The following is a 17470-nucleotide window of genomic DNA, read 5'->3' as shown; positions in this document are numbered from 1 at the left end:
TGTTCTCCTGGTACCATTTTGGACCCTGGTGGTTTCAAGGAGTAAGGGGTGGGGTGAAGGAGAGGTGAGAAGAGAGGGCCTTTTCTCCCCTGCTCTCTGCCCAGGACTCAAGGAGTCAGATAAAGGTCCCACCTTGAACAGAACTGTCACCCTGCACGTTAACTGTGACATGGATGGGGGCCTTCAGGGGACCTCTCTTCCACAGGACCCAGTCTGCCCAAGTTCCTTCTCTGTCGCGTGCTGGCCAGCCGGGGTTCTCTGGCCTGCCAGCAGGAGATGGAGGATTCCAAGGGGAGGTTTGGAACGAAGATCTGGGGCAAAGAGCAGCTTTTCAACAATGCTGCCTTGTCTTTACATTGAAATGTATCACACATGCACCAAGAATCCAAATGAAAGAAATGGAAAACAAACAGCAAAGGGAAAGAGAGCTTTTATGGGCAAGATGGGCTGTGGTCTGCGTGACTCTATTCCAGTTCTCCATCCCCCAGCAGCCGCAGGGCTGCAGGCAAAGCACCAGTTACAACCCACCCCACCAATTAAAGTCAACTCTGCCCCAACCCCTCCTCCAGGAGAAATGAGCAGAGCACGGAAACTGGCCCATCCTTCTCCTCTCTTTCTTACTGACATTTATGCTTCTCTGAGGTGTTTAATGTTTCTCTTACAACAAAAATGTGGAGGAAAAAAAGTTTTGTACCGACAACAACAACAACAATAATAATAATCCGGTTAAAAAAAAAAAAAAAGAAAGAAAAGCTTCAGCAGAACCAGGATTAACAGTCTCTTTTTTCCTGCTTGTTCATTTTTCTCCTCTAACTGTGCAAAACTTAAAAAATAAATCAAAACACACACACACACACACACACACACACATACTCACACACACAGCTTCCATTTCAGCATATCTGTGTTAAATATGTTTGTGTCTTTCTTCTCCCCAATCTTTCACATGTGCAAAAAAATATTTTCATGGCCCGGGCGCTCCCTCAGCCTGCCTCTCGCATGCTTCCTTCCTGGCCTGCCAGGGCCCTTGGCTTCCGGGGAGGACATCAAATGATCAAGGGTAAAAATTCCTCACTTCTCCACCTGGCACTTCGTTTGCCAAAACCTTTGGTTATGTTTTCCCCCCTTGATGCACATCTGTTCCCATGTTCCTCTTCCCGCTGGTTAGGATACTTGTGTTTGCCCATCATTTGTTCTCCTTGACGCCACATCATGCCTTGCTCTGGGTACCACTGCCCGGCTGCCAGTCAGGTCCAGGCTTCCCTTGTCCAGTGCCCACCCTGATTTCCTACAGATAGGTGACCTCACCTCCCCCCACCCCCCCAGCACTCAGCATAGAAAGCAAGTGTTGAAATATCCCAAAGCTGCAGGATGAGTGATGAGTAAGGGCAGGGAAGGGAGATGCTTCAAATCCCCCTACATAGGACAAGAAATCTTTCTGAGCTCTCTGCCTGCTCCTGAGGCAGACAGATCCACACACACGCACATGTATTCACATGCAAGGGGCCAGCAATCTTTAAGGACAAGTTGCTCCACAGGCGTTGCTGGCAACGGTGTGGTTCCTTCCTCTTTCCACGTGGGGCACCTTTTGAATGGATGGCAGGGAAGGATGACTGATGCTCAGGAAGTGAAGGCAAGACTGTGGAACCCGCATCCCCAACTCCACCTCAGCCGATGCCTCTGCTTGTCTCCCAGAGTGGTGTACAGCCCAACACTGGGGCTGCCAGGAGAGAGTCTGTGGTGGAGACTGGACCACGGACAGAGGCGGCATCTAAGGTCCCTTCAAGGTTACAGGTTTCCAGCGCCCTCCATCAGACCGTCTCTCACCAGAGCCCCTGCTCATCTAGGACGCATGGCTGAGCACACACTCGCCTGCTGGCTAAAATGATGTGTCCGTAGATGGAAGGACGGATGGAAAGACGGATGCCAGGGCAAAGGTCAGCTGTATGTCCCTTCTCCCATTTCCAGCCAGGTCCTTCCTCTTGATTCTTTGGTCCTTCCCAAACATGACAAGCCTGGGGTTGAATTTGGCTGGCACTTCGGTTTGTCTCTGCGAGGCTGTGCTTGAGTGTGTTTCTTTCAGCGATGACTGCCAAGGAGATGAGGGGGGAGAGCCACTAAAGAGACAGCTGGGATGTTGATGAAATGACTCCCGAGGGGGTCTGAACAGTCCAGTGGCGACGTCATCTGCATAGCAGGGGCACCAGGTTCTGCTGGGGGACAGGGGCGAGGCTGTTCACTCCAGAGAGCTCTCAGGAAGGACGGTGGGAATGGAGACATGGACACAGCTGGAGGTAGAATCTCCTGGACGCACTCTGCATTTTACCTTGACCCTTGATGAGCGATGACCGAGGAGGATGGAGGCGCTTTCTCTAGATAGCACTCAAGGATCTGCAGTGGATCAGACCGAGGATGATGGCTGTGGCTTGTTTACATGTGGGGGTGAATGGAAAACAACCAATTCTGCTTCCAGGGTAGATGCAAATCTTTTCTTTCCTCCTCTCCATGTTACATCGCTGCCGCTCTGAGCCAGATTGGGAGGGTGTGAGTATCTCCACGGTGGACTGTAACTGCTCTTCCTTCTCCTGTCTGGTTACCCACAGGCAGAGAAGGGACCGGGCAGGCAGGGCCCCATGGGTACCTGGAAAGGCTCCAAGAACATTGTAAGGGGACAAGGAGGCCACTGGATGCCAATCCAACAAGAGGGAGGCAGCTTGTGAGGCACCCCTCAACTCCTCACACCCCGACTCTAGCCACAGGCAGGAGGTACAGTCTTTCTTCTCAAGGTTGCAAAGGGACCACACCACTGACAGACCCTCTGGAGATGGAAATGTGGGCCAGGTGACATCTTCCCAGTGAAGGTATACTGAGCGCACTGCCTCCTCCCCAGGCCAAGACTTGGACAAGTATGGGGCTGTCACAAAGTGGAAGGTGAGGGAGCAGCACAGAGACATCCTCCATCCACGGCTCCTCATCCATATTCGGGCCCTGAAGCTGACACGTGGGGTCCGCTGAGAAAGAGGGCGCCCTCTGACGTCTTCCGGTCAGGTCCCTCGCCGGAGGCTGGGCCTTCTGGACTAACTGAGGGTCGGCGGCTTGGTTCAGTCGTATTAGCAGAGCAACTGCAAGAGAAGGGGTCCAGGAAGGAGGGAGACGGAAACAGGCAGAGAGAGAGAGAGAGAGAGCGCTGCTCAGGGGATGCTGCTGACGCCAGTCGGAACTTGCACTTGGTAAAGATGATAATCTAGACTGAGGCACGGCTTGGTGTGTCCCTCCCTCCAGGGGGGGCCCTGGAAGGACGGTTCTCAGCTGTCTAAGCTCATGAGGGTTATGACTTGTTCTAGTTTGTAGGCCAGTTTCTGCTTCCCACACTGGTCATCGTGGTCCAGAGGTCCGAGAATCTGTTGAAGAGCCAAGAACGGGGAGGTTACTAGTTGCGTGCATTGTGTCTTGTTCGTAGGGTACACACAGATGGGGAGCATGGTCAGAAGGTCTGGGAAGACGTGTGCAGGTGAAGCTGCACAGACGAAGTGGCTGGGGAAGCAGAAAGCCTGGGTGACGGGGATGGGGAGGCATGGGGGGCACTCGGGCTTGGGGAATGAACTTCCGGGCACCCACGTATCAGTGAGCACGGATGCGAGCGCACACATCAGCATGTCTGAATAAACGGGCACATTTCACTGCCTGTGTAAGACAGCCAACACCGGGCAGAAGACACTGCGCCAAGATGCTGCCGTTACCTACAGGTTAGCCAGCAGGCAGGTCCATACCCCACGGAAGGTGTGGTGCTCAGGGTCTCAGGGAGACTGTAATTTCACGATATCAAGACATCCCACCCTGACTTCTGAAAAAAGAACACCTTCCCCCATCAGCAAATCAAGGCCTGAAATTCCACATTTAGAGAGTTATTTGGCTCCACTTTGTCTGCTAAGAAACAAATGTCCCTTGAAGACTTATGTCTTACGCTTTACTGGTCACTGACACCTAATGGACAGTGTCTACTAGCCTTTTCTGAGGTCAGATGGTTGAGGGAAGACAATGATGGGAAGACTGTGGGCACATGAAGGAAAATGGATTAGACTGTGACTCAGACTTGGAGCTGTAGGATTGAATCTCGGCTCCCCCAGTGTCTAGCTGGGCGAAGGGGGGAACACGAGGAACCCTCATTTCCTCATCTGTGAAATGTGGGAACTACGACCCACTCTCTGGGATGCTCCAGGGGAGGCACATAACATACGTGCATGCTTGTTGCACCACGCCCACTCCAGGAGCAAAGAGGGGTGGTACCTACTGGTGTGGGGGTCTCAGGGAGCAGGGGGAGGAGGGGCAGGAGGGAAGAGGAGGCTGAAGGCTGGAGGAGAAGCTCCCAGAGCTTTGGACTTCCCAGCCCAGTTAATATATTTTTAACTGGGAGACCAAGAGTGTTGCCAACTTCTTAGCTGGCCAAGAACCATCAGTTACTGGCCCCAACATTTCATAAAGGTGGGACATTTTAAAACCAACAGTAGATGAGTGTACTTGCAGACTAAGGGATAGTCCTTTCCAAGATAAGACAGTCACACTTTTCTTGTTTTCAAGGTTACACATATGTAGAGCATTGTATTTTATTTGTCCTTTTTTCAGGATGAAAACTTAGAATTTCTAAAAGAAAAAAAGCAAGCCCATTCAAGTTGCCCATTTTCTGTCAGCTTACACATGTGTCGTTTGTAAATCTCTTCATATGGTCATATTTTCTCCTTTTTTAATGAGTGATCCAGTATGCAAGGTTATTTTGTGCTTGTCTTAATAACTTGAGTGTAATAAAAATGGCTTAAGGGAAAAATAAACACATACGCTGGCATACTCTACATCGTCCTGACCTCTCACGTGGCCACAGGCAGCTGGAACTGCCCTGGTCCAGGGCAGTTGAACTGGCCTGCAAGCTGGCTTCGCGGTCCCTCCCCTAAAGGACCCGCCGCTGGCTTTCCCTTCACTTGGGGTTCACAGCATTATGCTACTCATGGCCTGCGGACACCAGGCCCTGGGCTCTGCGGGGGCTCCTTCCTTACCCTGGGGTTCCTAGGCCACTCCACCCCCCCGCCCGGTGACGAGGCTGAGAGGAGGACAAGAACCCGGGGTGCCAGCTTCAGCTCCCGTCACTGCCTTCCACTCACAGCGAGGGTGGTTACGCTGCTGCCCAGATGTGGGCAGCCTGGATTCTGAACCCACTTGGTCTATGCTGGTATGACCAAGGGAACTCCCATAAGCACTTTTGTACTGGTCAGAAAGAAGGCAGCGTCTGCAGGGGCAATGACCCCAGTGAGATTTCCTAACGAGGGAATCCAGCAACTCGAAATAGACTCCATTCTACTCTGTTCTGTATCTATTCTGTTCTGATTCTATTCTATCTTGTTTGTTCTGTTCCATTCATTTCCTTTCTTTTCCTTTCCTCTTTCCTTTCCATTCCATTCCATTCCATTCCACACCTTATGATCTTCCCATGGGAGTGGGAAACTGTTTATTTAAAGAGAATTAGATTAGAGAGAGCAATGGAAAAAATAAAGGAGAGAATAGCGGGAGAGAAAAAATAAAAAGAAAAAAAACGAAAAAAACAGATACTCGATCTACATGTCTGAAAAGAACAGGGATTAAGGTAGAATCTGCAGAATGGAGTCTTCCTAGCATCCCAGTCTTTGGAGCACAGCCCCGAGGCCTGGGTGGTAGAGTCTCCCCAGCAGAGGTGGGGAGGGTCTCAGGTGGTGCGCTTGTGCACCGAGGCTGCTGCGGGCAGGGGTTTCCGGACCTCTGCCCCAGTCCTTCCCAGCAGACCCCGAGCAGGGCAGGGCTCACCTCCTCGCTGTACTTGCCCACGTAGGAGAAGATCTCGGAGAGCGCGCTCATGGTGTTGAACTCATTCATGTGCATCCGGGACTGCTCCGCCAGGTATGCGTTCATGTCCTGGTCGCTGATGGCCGGCATCTTCCCGATGTCTGAGTAATACCTGCCGAGGGATGGGAGTGAGGAACCGTGCGTATGGAGTAGAGGGGAGGTGGATGCCTGTGCGGGCCCCGCCCCGCCCCGGGGACCATGGTGGGCTCTCTTCCAGCGAGGCTTCTGGGTCTGGCCCAGGGAGTGCCCTCTGCGGCTCGCGATGCAGGAGGCACCGAGGGAAGGGATTTGGGAGTGACCTAGAGACTGTCAGGGGGTAGACAGGGTGGGGCCGGAGTAAGGAGGGGCTGCTCCCAGCTCCTCAAGAGTGGTCCAGGCTACCTTTTGGGTCCTTCTAACACCCCCTCCCACAGACACAAGACGTCCCATCCACAGGGCCCGAGGGCTCTTCTAAGCAGTTCTCTCCCCCGACGTCCTCCCCTCTCTGAGGGTTAACCAGGAGAAGGGTGGGGCTGGGGGCTGCTTGCGGAGAGAGGCTGGCAGAAGGCAATCAGTCACTGTCACTTGAAGCTGTGCACTGCTGTCAACTGGTTAATTAGATGCCAACATTTACATTTTTAATTTCTGCAATTTGACATTTTATGCAGCAACCCCCAACTCCCCCAGCGGAGGGGAGTTGTGTAGTTTCCTAATGAGGAACTGAAGGGCCCCAGTGCCCCAAAGACAGCCACCCCCTCCCAGGTGCCTTGGGCTGTGGGCTACAGAAAAGTGACCCAGGCACCTGCAGAGGCGGGGAAGCATCAGGACAGTGGGGCAGCGCACCCAGGAGTCCTTGCGGTGTCCCCGCTCAGCCCACGCCGAATGCCTGTGGCTTCAGTGCTGGGGAAGGGGAACTTGATAACTTAGAACAGAGGAGGGTGCGGGGACACTCGCCAGGGAGGACCTAGGGTGAGGCAGGTGGGGCAGGTGGGGCAGCTGGGGCACAGAGTTGTAGGAGAGTCACTCACTCTCGCGTGGAAGTGCACGCGACAAGGACAAGCCCTTCCCAGAGCTCCCAGATCAGGAGAGTGTAGGGGGTATTCTCAAAGCCTCTGGTTCCCCCTGGCCCCCCACCCTGTGTCTCTCCCATCTGCATCCTCACTGCACCCACCGTGAATCCATCAGTCCTGTGCCTGTTTTCCCACCTCCACCCCTCCCCGTCCGTGCCCAGGAGCTGGGTGACAGCCTGGCAGAGGTGGCACCTGTGCGCTACTCCAGCCCTCAGACTCAAGGGCCTGCAATGGAATGACACTTCAGTTTGCGCCAGAGCATCCCCAGGCCGGCAAGGGCTGGGCGGGCCACCCTGCCACAGCCCACAGCCCCACGTTGAGGCTGTCCCGTCCCCGGTCCCATTTGGACTAACTCTCTTCACAACCTTCTTTCAGTGTAGGGTCTTCCCTTCCCCCGCCCCTCCTCACCTCCAGAGCCCTGGGCCCCTCAGCTCCTTGTCCTGTTTCGTTTTGGCTCCTTTGCTCCATCCCAGAAGCACCCACTCTCTTCCAGGCCTGCAACCCACCCCAAAACATCTTCAAGTTCCTCGGGGACATAAGTCATCACATCCTAGGTATGAAAGTTCAAGTGAGAGACTTGATTCACTGCCACTGTTTCGGGAAGGCAATAAGCGCAATGTTCCATTTTATCACGGAGGCCAGGGGTGTGAGCCACTCCGAGGAGATTTGTACCACTGTCCCCTCACCATTCCACGCCTACCGAGCGTTTGTCAGATAAAGGGTTATGTCCGCAGGTCATATGGGGGAAAATATGACCAAACGACTCCTCTCACCCTGTCCCACGGCCAGCAGCCAGACGTGGCTCTGGCAACACGGTTATGTCCAGGGCTTCCTCCAGACAGTCGCTCTCTGTCACCCATGGATAGTCAGAGCCACTGACCAGGAGGAAAACCCCAGGTTCCCCCTGATGGGACAGGACTGTCATCAAAAGCAAAAACTCCCACCATCTGCATTACTTGCTTGTGAAACCTTGCAGGTAGGTGGGTGGCTCTGTCGAGATTTTTTTTTTTTTTTGCAAATGCATCAGGGCTCCTACTGCGACCTCTGTGGTCCCTGAAGGGCCTGAGAGCCCACGTTAGGGACCACCATCTTGCACACAGCAGACACCCAACACTCTGTCCCTTTGCTGTGGCCCGCCTTGTAGTGCACTAAATGCCCAGTCCATTTCTCCCAAGAGAATATTTAGAGAGTGTGTCTGTGTGTGAGAAGGCGAAGGAGAGGCGTCGGGGTGGGGCTGAGAGTGGAGTCGGGGAGGGCAGGGCCCTGACTTCTCACTGGAAGGGACGGAGGCGACCCTCCTGGACATGCTGTGTGTTATTCCCTCTCACGGGGAGGGCAGGTCTGCACTGGGAGGCCGTCCCTCCTCTGCTGCCTGTGTGCAGAGGGCGCTGGACGAGACCGGTGCACGTCTGTGCACCCACAAGCCCATGCATGGATCAATCACGTGTCCTCATCTTCAGCACGTTCTAAATGGCTGGGCTAAATGGCCTTGGATAGCTTGACGTCTTAGATGAGTGTGGGTCTCGGATCCTTGTCCCCAGGCCTGCCCGGGGCTAAGTGGGCCCAGCCTCCCTGCAGATCTTTGCTACCTTTGCCTCAACCTCTCCCCCTCCTCTCCAGGGCTCTGCCCAGCAGCCCTGAGCCTGACAGTGGCCCTGCTCCGGCCCCCCTGTGCTAGGTGCACAACAGCTTCCCCCCGAGCACCGGCTGTGCTGAAGCTCTGCACTGGGCTCTGCCACCGAAAAGCCTTATTGATTGTGAAGAACGCAGTGAGGCCCCATTAATGAAGTTCAGACAAGTGTTCTTAGCAGCTGGTGGGCAGCAAGGAAGGGAATGGTCAGCCTGGGCTCCTGTACTTGAACTTGCTCCCGTGGGATTTCTTCCTGCAGATGTCTTCTTCAGAAGGGACTGAACCCCCCCGCCCCACAAGCTGGCCAAGGCCTGGCCCATGGGGGAGGTCTGGGTCCCACCACTGGCCTTACCCAGCTTTCTTTGCTGTCTCTGCTCATACCAGGTAGGAAGCCAGCACCACTGTGGTCCTGACATTGGTCCCCAGGAGCTGCTGTAAAGGGCGGGGCCCCAGAGAGCCGGATTCTCTGCTGTTGACCAGTCTGCAGTGCTTTCCATTCGTGGGTTTCTATGGGATGGGCCCCGTGTGTGACAGTGGGCATCCTATCTCTCCCTGTAGGATCGCTAGTGGTTGAGAAGGTGGTCTCCAGAGCCCTGAACTCTAGAGAAGAGCCAGGTATCCCTATCCCTTCAAACCCCTCAAGGACAACGGTGTAGACGTGAAATGCATTTAGAGCCTGATGCTTTGATGTACAGACACCTGCCCTTTAAGGCCCTGCACAAAAGTCTTTTACTCTGTGCATCCTTCACTGGCCTCTCCAGGCCCAGCAGAATCAGGCCCTCACTCCCTGCGCTCCCCACTAGTACAGCTTGGGGGCTTGCTGAGGGCCTGTCTGTGTGCCCTCCTGGACCACAAGAGCCACAGGGGAAGGATCAAGTCTAATATATCCCCGTGTCCAGTACACCCATGGTGGACACCATAAATGTTTGACTCGTGGCTTAATGATGAAGTCCATGAAATGTCCATCCTTCATCTCCAGACTGCTCCTAGGGTGAACGGCCACAGTTTTATATTTTGAATGGATAGCTTCCTTAGGAGGCATTTTAAGATATTTAAAAATCTTAACCTTTTTCAGGGGTGACATATGTGACAGACGGCATGTGAACATGTGACACGCCCCAGTCCAATGCCCGGGGGCCCAGCTGCAGCTGCCCTCTGTTCCCCGCTCCGTGGAAAGCCCGCGACTGCGAGTGAGGCTGATGCTGCCACGAGGCTGATTCCAATTTAAAATCAGAGGCAATCACTACGTTACAGGAAAAGGTCACTGCTCTTGGTAATGGAATAGAAATGAGTGTCAACTGTGACACAGCAGTTTGATGACAACGCTTTTGAATTCTGCTCTGTAAGATGAGGGTAGCAATCGGTTGCTCCTGAGGAACCAAGTCAGTGCTCTCCCTTTCTCTAGATGTGGCCGTGAGCAAAACCCCTAATACTTAGAGGGAAGCAGCAAAGACTGGGAGTCTGCGGTGGGGCCACCAACCACTAGCACTGCAAGGTGCTTGGAGGCAGGAACGGGATGGAAGGACGGATGAGATGAGCAGAAGGATGGGAGGGAGGAGGGGCAGGAGGGTGGCTGGGAGAATGGAAGGGGCCGGGGAGGATGGGTAGATGAAGAACTTCCAGAGATACAAGCCAGCGTAGGTATGACAGAGCAATTTGGGCTGCTCATTCTTCTGAACTGGAGGCTGCCCACGCCCTTGGCAGGCGGAGGTGGGAGATCAGGCTTGCTGTGCATCCTGAGCAAGCCCCGTGCTGCTGGACTTCTCTTCCCGGCAGCCAGACAAGCTCGGAGGCCAGCCTCCCTGGAGAGGGAGAGTGGAATTGATCCATTCATCACCGAGTTGAGACGCACTCTAGGCTCCATCTCCAGACCTGTCGCTGCTACTTCCCAGCCCCTCGGTCTTTGTACCCTCGTCCCAGAAGGAGAGGAGAAAGGATCTGGGACCTCAAGCAAGTGAAAGATGACTTTCCTGAGAGTGCCACCGGTTGCTAAGAAACTGGCGGGATAAGAAATGGAAACCATCAAGGCATTCCTAAAAATAACCAAATGCACTGGGGTTACTCGTGACCTGCAGCAGCTGTGTGGCACAAATCTCATTTCACACCAAGTGAAAGGGGGGCCGTTAGTTCGGCACATGCATTATTTTCACCTCTGACTAACCGGGCTGTTCTGGTGGAAGTGTCCTCTACACAGATGTTTCACAAATGCTCCCGGCCCTGCACAAACCTGCTCTCTCCTTCCCTGCCTGAGGTCCCATCGCGGTGCACCGGTGCAAGGATACCCAGCAGCCCAGTGCTGCCTCTGCCTTCTCTCTCTCTGCTGAAGAGCCACCTGACCACACAGGAGATCTTGCTCCCGGCAGCTCCGTAGTCAGAAGAATGAGCCACTGTCTATGCAGAGGGAGGTAAGAGCCTCTTTGGTGACTCAGACATAATCAGATGCAAGGACAAAAGAGTCAGCTCTCTATGTCTCTGACAGCCAAGACTGGATGCCCACCACATGGACCAGCAGGAAGGGGTGGGGAGATACCAGAGAACAGAGGGAGAGGGAAAATCAAATGCAACTCTTTCAGCAAAACTATGTTCCTGAGATGGCCAGGATCCCACCCCCTCTCAGTTATTCCCACTGTGCAAGGGAGGGCAATTTTCCAGTATAGAGACGGAGACTGTCTGTCTGCCATGGGCAAAATGATAATGCTCATTTCGTCTAAGTCACCGAGTCAAGAACAATTTCTGATCTCTTTTACTTTTCAAAAAGGAACCAAATCTGACCTTCCATCCAGTTTTCCTATCTTTAAGCTACTTGGAAAAAAAAGAGAAAAGGGCTCTAAAATCAGGACTTCCATGTAGAGTTGTGCAGGTTGTTCACTGCACAAAGGTGCTTGGTCGAGAAAGTGAGCTGGGGCTGGCAACCAGCCTGTCACTCAACAAAGCATGTACCCTGGCGTGGGGCGACATCCCCTGGTAGGAAGGGGCACCTTCCTTAATTCACAGAGACACCATATGGTTGGCAGAGGCCCTGTCTAAAAGTATCAGAAATAGTAGAAAAGAGAATAGGGGGTCAGCTGAAATGGGGATCTACTTTCCTCTTGGACACTTAAGTCGTCTTGGGCCGATTACTCAGCCATTCTTTATGTATGTTTCTTCACCTTCATGGGCACAAAATGAGATTATAAATCCTGTTCTCTTATATTCCAGAGCTCCTGTGATGAGTAAGTAAATAAAGCTTCAGTGGGTTGTCAAGCTCAGGTGTGTGGCATATGGGGACGACGTGGCCCAGACAAGCCATGTTCTTTACCATGAGTCAGCTTTGTACCAAGACGGACCCAGCACCACAGCGCACAGGGGGCCCTCCAGTCACAGGCACACTGCGTGAGCCTGTGATCAGATCAGGGCCACGCTGGCCGAGAAAGTGCTGTAAGGCCCAGGGAATCCAGAGCTCACGGTGTGACAGTCAGGGGACTGGGACACTGAGAAGCTGTTCAGAGTGACAGTGACATCCCCACAGGACACGGGGAGAACTGCCAGATGGACGGGGCAGACGGGGACAGGCCTCCAGCCTTTCTGCGGCAAGATGTTATTCAGTCCCTTGAAGTCTTTTTCTTCTTTTCGTTTCTTTTTTCTCTCTTATTTTGGTGGGGTTTAGAGCAGGGAACTCTATGTCCTTCCTGGGCCTAGAAAGTATTTTAGTCACTCAGATCTGGGCTCTCCATGCTGGGGAGCAGAGCGCAGTGGCGACTTCTAGCCCCGTCCCATTCTTGTTCCAGCTGACGGGACTGGGCTCGCGGGGTTGTCGCAACTGCAGCATCGGGCTTTGTGCAGGACTGGTCTGCACAAATCTAGGGGGGAAGGGGACCACTGCAAACCCACAGGGAAGCTGCCTGCTGCGGCAAGGGGCCCGGCCCCGCACTCACCTCTCCACCCAGTTCTTGTAGCTGGGGATGTCCTTGGCGTAGAGCAGCTTGTTGGACGGGGAGTCCTTGCCCAGCCGGTGCTCCGACGTGGAGCAAGAGTCCATGAAGGTCTGGGCCACCACGGAGAGGCAGGCGTCGGTGATGCTGTTCTTGTGGATGTCGAACACGAACTGGGGGTTCTTGATCATGTTGACCCAAAACCTCAGGGGCAGGCTGTGTGGGGGAAAGAGGCAGATGGTCAAGGGAGATGGGGTGGGGGTGCTGTACGTTGGCCCGGAGAGTTCTCTGGAGAAAGAGAAAAGGCTGGGAACCCAGGGTTCTTACGGGCCTTCTCTATGCATCAGTTCACCTCCCGGGGAACTGAAACTGGCAAGGCTGAACAATCCATTCTGAGATACAACACTGACGGGCACTGGAGCGGGCTCGATGCCCAGCCTGGACCGCAGGACTCACAGTCTGCCCCGAGAGCACAAAGCTTTGGGGTCCCAGGCACCCATGACGGGTACTAGAAAGTGGAGTTTCTCACTCTCTGTTCCACTGTCTGTCCCCTATGCCAGATACAAGGCATAGCCAGTCGGCAAACCTTAAAGAATAGCCTGGAACCTAGGCTTTGTATCTGATTCTCTGCCCTCCACTGTGCAACGTGGAAGAAGTCCCGCCCTTCGTCCCTGCCTGGTCACATCAGCTTGTTCCTGCGTGGTGAGGGTCTGGGGCCGAACAGTTCAGGTGGCACTGACTGATTCTCACCTCCAAGTGGGCAGGCTGACAGACCCACACTCCTGGCTCTCACCTGCCCCATTGTGTTCCCTCCTTTCCCTCCCTGTCTTCCAGGTAGCACCTACTGTATACCAGGAGCTATGCTAGCAGCTGGGGGTACCCATCCTCTGCCCTCAGGACGCCTGCATTCTGGTGGGCTCGCGGGCACACCAGACAGACACACAACCGAGTACATGCTCCGAGGACTATGGGCGCTGGGGCTGAAGGATGTGCGGGGTCCGGTGTGGGACACAGGGAGGTGGAATCAAGTCTCCCCAGACAGGAGTGTCCGGAAAGTCTTCATGGAGGGGATGACACCTGGTGGTCTGAGTTACAAAGTTAGACAGAGTGCCTAGAAATGTGGCCGAATAATATAATATAAACAATAGCCAAGACAGAGATGGGGTGACGGAAGTGTCAAGAAAACATGCGCTCTTTCATCAGAATGTTAGTGCGGCTTCCAATGACCGAGGAGTTCCCTAGCCGGAAGGGGCCTGGAGGAAGAGGGGAGGAAAGTACTGCCCATGGGGAATCAGCTAAACAAAGACAAGGAGGGGACGAAACGTGCAGTGTATCCTGGTAACCGTGAGTCACCCATCTGCTGCTAGAAAGGGTCCTGGGGCATCGGGTGAAACCTGCCCACCTGCCCCTTTTGGCTGTGCCCTGCAGCCTCTCTGATTCTGTGGCTTCCACCCAGCCCGCGGGGACGCAGGTCGGGAAGTGGGTGGCACCCAGCAAGGGATCGCTTATTTCCCTCCCTCCGCCCCCACCTCCTCGCCTCCTGCCATTTGCCCTGATGTTTTATTGTTGTTTTGCTTGCTGTTCCCACTGTTGGTAATGGTTATAATGTTCGAACACATTTGACATGCCTTTTAGAACTTAAACTCTTTGAATTACATTATTTCAATCCAAACTGAGTAAGATTTCTATATTTGTTGTCTCTCCCAGCAGCCAGCGTGTATGTACAACAAATGCTAAAATACAGTAAGACCTCATATTCAAGGCTGCCAATCAATCAACAGGTATTCATTAAGTTCCTACAAAGTGTGCCGAGCAGGCAGCATCAAGGTCTGACAATGCTGAGTGGCACTTGTTTTATCCTGGGAAACGCAGAAGCAAAAATAAAGGGATGGAACAGAGAGTCATGACACTCAGGGGAAGTCAGGGTTCCTGCAGCTGCCCAGGGGAGACCATGACAGCTGGGCTCAGAGCCCAGGATGAAGGACTCCCGGCTGCCCATCTAATGAAGCCTCCGGTCCGCATCTTCCAGTTTCCGGAAGTCTCACCCAGAAGGAGACTTGGGAGGCCGATAGTTGCTGCATGGCTGTTTCTCCCCGACACTCCCCTTCCTTCAGCCTGTTGTGCTGACAGGCAAATCAAACAGGGAAACCACAGCCGCTCCTGCCTAATGAAATATTAGCATATTATTAACATTAGTGGTGGCACTAATCTCTGGTTGATTGCAGCCACTCAGGCTAAATGAACAGGGGGTTTATTTAAAAGAGAAAAGGCAGGGGAATGTGGAGGAAGAGGGTAGGGGGAGGGAGAGTTACAACTTGGACCAGAATAAAGAAAGAATCTCCTTTCAATCAGGGACAATAAACTGCAAGTCAAGATGCAGCCCTCATGACATTGTAACTGCATCTTGCCCAGGGGGCAAGATCAGGGGCAGGGGAAGTGTGTCCTTTGGTGGGAAAACCCGAGCTAGTACCGTTGTCTACGGCCTGGCTTTCCTTCACTGGGGCTGGAGTCCTTTACGATAACATCTGACATTTGGAAGAGCTGGTGGAAAAGAAGGACACTAGGGCATCATTGGAGGTGGCCTGACCCCCGCAGAAGGGAAGGGCTGAAAACAAGTGGTTTAGATACCGTTGCAGGTGATGTACTTGTAAAGGGCTACAAGGGCACGGAGGCGTGTTTTGGAAATAGCAGCTCTCCGTCGCTGGGACCAGGATAAGGTCTGGGCAGGGCATTCCTTGTATTCTGAAGGCTGCTGACATTCAACTGGGGTGGTAAGTGAGATGACTCACTGGCAGAGAGAAGCAGATTGGAGAGGTCAGGGACATGCCCTTGGAACAGCTCTGTAGAGTCAAGCTAAAAAGATGGGCAGAATTAAATTCAACCTCACCTAGAGGTGGGCACTGCGAGAGACCGGACCTGGCAGGCTTTTCGGAGGAGGGAACAGGCTTCACTTAGTGTTGCTGTGCTCCATGGGGGAATCCAGAGTCTAAGGGTCTTGGTTCAGAAAGGGTGCAAGAACTCCACCATGCAAATCTTCTCCTGCCCAGCATTAAACAGGGAGGAAACCCTACTCTTTAATTCTATGGTCCAAAGCTCTGTTCCTGCCCGATTTTCCAATTTTAGTAGAGATGGCACTATTCTCCAGCTGAAAGAGAGGAGAAGCCAGAGCACCCTACATTAAATAACGTTCCAGTGCCACAGGCTGACTTCTGCCTCAGTCTGTATTTTGGTTTGGGACTCAGGGCTGGTCGGCAGGGCGCCTGGCTGAGCCCTGGTGCTGCGTCATTCCTGGTTGGCAGGCTCTGGGCAGCAGGCTCGTGCTGCCTGGGAAGAATGCTCTGGAGGAGAAGCGGGGACAAGGACCGCGTAAAAGCGACAGGGAGGCTACTCTGGAGCTGAAGGGATTAAATCTGGGGCAGCTGTGCCTGGGGTAGAACTCTCCAGCAGAGTCCATCTGGGCCCCACATCTTCATCAGTATTTACTGCGTCTTGGCTTTGAGTAAGTTTCCGTCACGAGAGCTGAATACTGATGTCTGACCTTGTAGTCTCAGACCGCAACACCCGTTACACACAGACGAGGGGAAAGGATGCTGTCTGCCGAAGGAGAGAGGAAGACCCTGGTGAGGCACCTAGAGTGTCAGTTAGGACTTGGAGAATCCCTTTGTCTCAAGTAGTTACGGGAGGGTCCCTTCCCCAGAGGGAGTTTGTGGAAAGAAGCCCATCACTTCTTGAGTAGAACAGAAACTCTCCTTGTTCACCTAACGAGTCCTAGGTGGGCTTCAAAACTCCACTTAAGAGTGGCTGTGAGATGCTGCCTGCTACAACCCATCCGGACACACACATCCTCTAGCATCCCATGTGACTCGTGTCCAAACAGCTGCCCTCCCATCTCTTACCCGGGACTGTCAGCCTGTGGAGGGCAGAAGCCATGCCCAATAGTCTTTGTAGCCGCAGAGTCTAGCACCGTGTCAGGCACAGGGGAGGTACCTGGACGTGAGAGGGACCTGGCTGCCACTTCGGCACGTTAGTTTTTGCTCATTTCGTTGGTTAATGTTTGTTAAGGGACTGAGAGGAAAGAAGGATGATTTGACTAGAGGGAGCGGGGGCGGAAGTGAGCACAGAAGGCGGTAGCCCAGAGACCCTGCACACAGCCCCCGCCGCGAAGGTGGACCCCGGCCCCCTCCCTCCCTCTAAGGCCTGAGCCCTGCCCGAGCCCCCGGGCCCTGGGCCGGCCTGTCCACGCGCACCCTCTGCTCGCCGCTCGCTCACCAGTTGCTCTTCCAGGTGTGGCGGACGTGCGGGTCGTGGATGCCGTGCTTGTCCGCCTGCTCGTCCAGGAAGTCGAACATGTACTTGATGGCCAGTGGCAGGGCAGAGCCGCGGTGCGCCGTGCTGAAGATGGTCTCGAAGAGGTCGTCCACGAACTTCTGCAGCGTGCCCTGGGCGGGAGGCGCAGGCTCAGACCCCGGGCGCCAGCCCGCCTGCCCAGCCTGCCCTCCCGGCCCACCCCGTGAGCTCCGAGGATGGTTTGAAGATCGGCCTCCCAGACTGGGGAGGGGAGGGCGGTGCAGAGCCCCCAGCAGGCCTGCCTGCGTGCAATCGGGTAAGTGCGTGAGTTAAATCTGCCCCCTCGCCCTGCCCGCTGGCCTCTGTCTCTGACAGCTTTACGTTCCCTCTGCACGTGGAGAACAGATGTAACACTGATGACTGGGCCTGAGGAAGGAAGCCTGCCGCTGCCAACACCACGCTTTGGTTTAACGCCCTTTGGCGGTGTTACTTTAGCACTTTTCACAAATGCTAATGGACAACTCCCTCGGTCAGCGCAGACAAACACAACCTGCTGGTTCTGTGGAGGCATCACTCGCGCCACCGGCTGATGAACACTTGCTCCCCGGGCTGGGCGGAGAGCAGAGCCCAGGCCAGCCTCAGGAGGGAGGGACTAACTGCAGGCACAAGATGTCCCCAGACCCAGGCTGAGAAGCGGTGTCTGGAAAGTCACCCAGAGCCCCGAT

At 54.1% G+C, this 17470-nt stretch overlaps 1 protein-coding gene across 3 annotated transcripts in view; it reads right to left on the bottom strand.

Annotated features, from left to right (window-relative positions):
- Positions 1-413: 413 nt before the first annotated feature.
- The window catches only part of PLXNA4 (plexin A4), a 561131-nt gene continuing 544074 nt past the window's right edge, over positions 414-17470 (bottom strand). For all 3 annotated transcript variants that reach the window (XM_045511048.2, XM_045511049.2, XM_010947522.3), the window contains 4 exons: positions 16728-16897; positions 12462-12674; positions 5830-5980; positions 414-3401 (listed from right to left, as the gene is read on the bottom strand). In XM_045511048.2, coding sequence (XP_045367004.2) covers positions 3306-3401; positions 5830-5980; positions 12462-12674; positions 16728-16897 — 630 coding nt within the window. In that variant the 3' untranslated portion in view covers positions 414-3305. The remainder of the gene's footprint in view (positions 3402-5829; positions 5981-12461; positions 12675-16727; positions 16898-17470) is intronic.

The sequence above is a fragment of the Camelus bactrianus genome, chromosome 7, assembly GCF_048773025.1.
Source record: "Camelus bactrianus isolate YW-2024 breed Bactrian camel chromosome 7, ASM4877302v1, whole genome shotgun sequence".
Lineage (NCBI taxonomy): Eukaryota > Metazoa > Chordata > Mammalia > Artiodactyla > Camelidae > Camelus > Camelus bactrianus.
This window is presented reverse-complemented; position numbering and strand designations above follow the sequence as displayed.